The 1,943-nt window shown below is 49.4% G+C and overlaps 1 protein-coding gene across 1 annotated transcript in view; it reads right to left on the bottom strand.

Moving 5' to 3' along the window:
* Positions 1–1,732, bottom strand: part of LOC107459274 (E3 ubiquitin-protein ligase WAV3) — a gene marked incomplete at its 5' end in the record, with an annotated part of 1,974 nt that extends 242 nt beyond the window's left edge. The window contains 2 exons of the mRNA XM_021126805.2: positions 1–1,476; positions 1,562–1,732. Coding sequence (XP_020982464.2) covers positions 1–1,476; positions 1,562–1,732 — 1,647 coding nt within the window. The remainder of the gene's footprint in view (positions 1,477–1,561) is intronic.
* Positions 1,733–1,943: the final 211 nt, after the last annotated feature.

The raw sequence follows: 1,943 nt of genomic DNA, 5'->3' as shown, positions 1-1,943 counted from the left end.
CTCGTCCACTGAAGCCGAGCCACACTGAGCTAAAAGCTCTCGAGCCGAAACCACCACACAATAAGCATTGGAAAACTCATTCTGATCCAACAGTTTCCTTGACTTGGAAATGGCTCGGCTCGTCACAAACACATTCCTAAGCCTCTCGGCTCTGCCACCAAGCCGTAGCGCCACTGGAAGCGCTTGCTCCCTACCGCACACAGTGTCCTGTTTCACCGAATCTTTATAGACACACTTCACGTTCATCACGTGATGGCTTCCCAATGCTGACGTGGCCACTCTCAACTCCACCAACAGTTCCCTCTCTTCTTCAGCGTACAAATCGCCAATCGTAAAGGCTTCAGAGCCAAGCGATGTGGGCCGTCCATTATTACAGGAATAAACATCTCTGATCTCAGCATGATGCGATGAAACTCCGAGCTGAACTGTTAAATCATGCACCGTTACGCTGAATAATTCCTCAATGCGCTTCGCACAATGATCCTCATCCGGTTGGAAGCCGAACAAGGTTCTTTTCCCGAACCCAAACGATTGAACCGGGACTTCTATAAAGGTGAACCGGGAAGACACGTGGCTGAAGCCGAAGCTTTCTCGTTGATTCTTCCAATTACTTGTTTCTGAGAAGAGAACAACGGAGGCCAACGGATTTCTTTCCCTTCGGTCTTCTAGAACCTTCGCTGCTTTCCTCAGAGCTTCTACACCGCCTGAGGCGGCTATTTGTCGGCCGGAGATGAGGCGGTCGACGATGCGCCGAGCCACCCGCTGTCCCTGCGCCGTCATTCTCCGCAGCGGCATCAACCGTTTCGATGAATCCGAATAAGCCACGATTGCGAGCCGGTCGACGGAGCCGAGCGATGAGATAACCAAACGCATCGCACGCTTCAGCATATGAAGCTTCGTGCCGCTCATGCCGGCGCCGACGTTGACAACCGTGACAAGATCCACCGGTGGCGAGGCACCGATCTGACTACACGATGGCGGTGGCGGAGCCTTGACTCTTAGAACCAAAGCATAAGTCTCGTGGCTCTGTGACGACGTTATGACAGCACACTCTGGCATCAGCTTCACCCGTACATTCCTTGAATCAGCGTCCTTCGTTATCATTGGAGGCTTTGATGGATTTACGAAAAAGCCCTGGAAAACGTCGTTTTGGTCTTCGTCGTCGTTGTTTTCGTCGGCCTCCGGAATCGGAGCGATTTGGCAACCGGAGAAGGGAGAAGGGAGAGGCTCATCGTCGTCGTATGGTCTTACCGAATCGGATTGCTTCTTCGCTTCGAATATTTTGGTGGTTACGACGTCGTTTTGTTGCGGAAGGGCAGGAACGACTTTCCACGTGGCGTTGCAGACGGGGCACGTGTTGTTGCTGCTGACGTGGCCGACGATGCAGGGGGAGTGAAAAGCATGACCGCATTCCGCAGTGTAAATTGCCGTTCCCAGCCCCGTCTTCACGCTGTTCAAACAGATTCCACAACTACTCTGTTACACACAATTAAAAAAATGTTACAAATTAAACTAGTAATTTTGTATAATTATGAGTATTAGTGTTTTTAAGTTATGTTACTCTGAATTTGAAGCTGTTTCTGAACAGGGATAGCTTGAAGCTAGGGGAGCGTGGAGTGGATGGATTTGATGTTGAATCTGCGGTGTCTGAGACTGAGAGGAAGCTCAATCTGACGCAGGTGGTTGGGGATTGGCTTCGGTGTTGGTTATGTAAAATTGGCTTCGGTGTTGGTTATGTAAAATTGTGGATTCTGGGTTACGGGTGCAGAACGCTCTTCTCCAACCACCCCCCCATGTAAAATTTTGTTATGTTGTTCTTTCTCTATATGCCTATCTTATAACTCTTTGTTTATTTACGTTTTATTGAGAAGGATGAGAACTTAGGGGCGAGAGAGAGAGAGAGAGAGACAATTGGTTTCTTGAATCAACATAAAGGTGCCATA

Source organism: Arachis duranensis, chromosome 7, assembly GCF_000817695.3.
Source record: "Arachis duranensis cultivar V14167 chromosome 7, aradu.V14167.gnm2.J7QH, whole genome shotgun sequence".
NCBI classification, from domain to species: domain Eukaryota; kingdom Viridiplantae; phylum Streptophyta; class Magnoliopsida; order Fabales; family Fabaceae; genus Arachis; species Arachis duranensis.
This window is presented reverse-complemented; position numbering and strand designations above follow the sequence as displayed.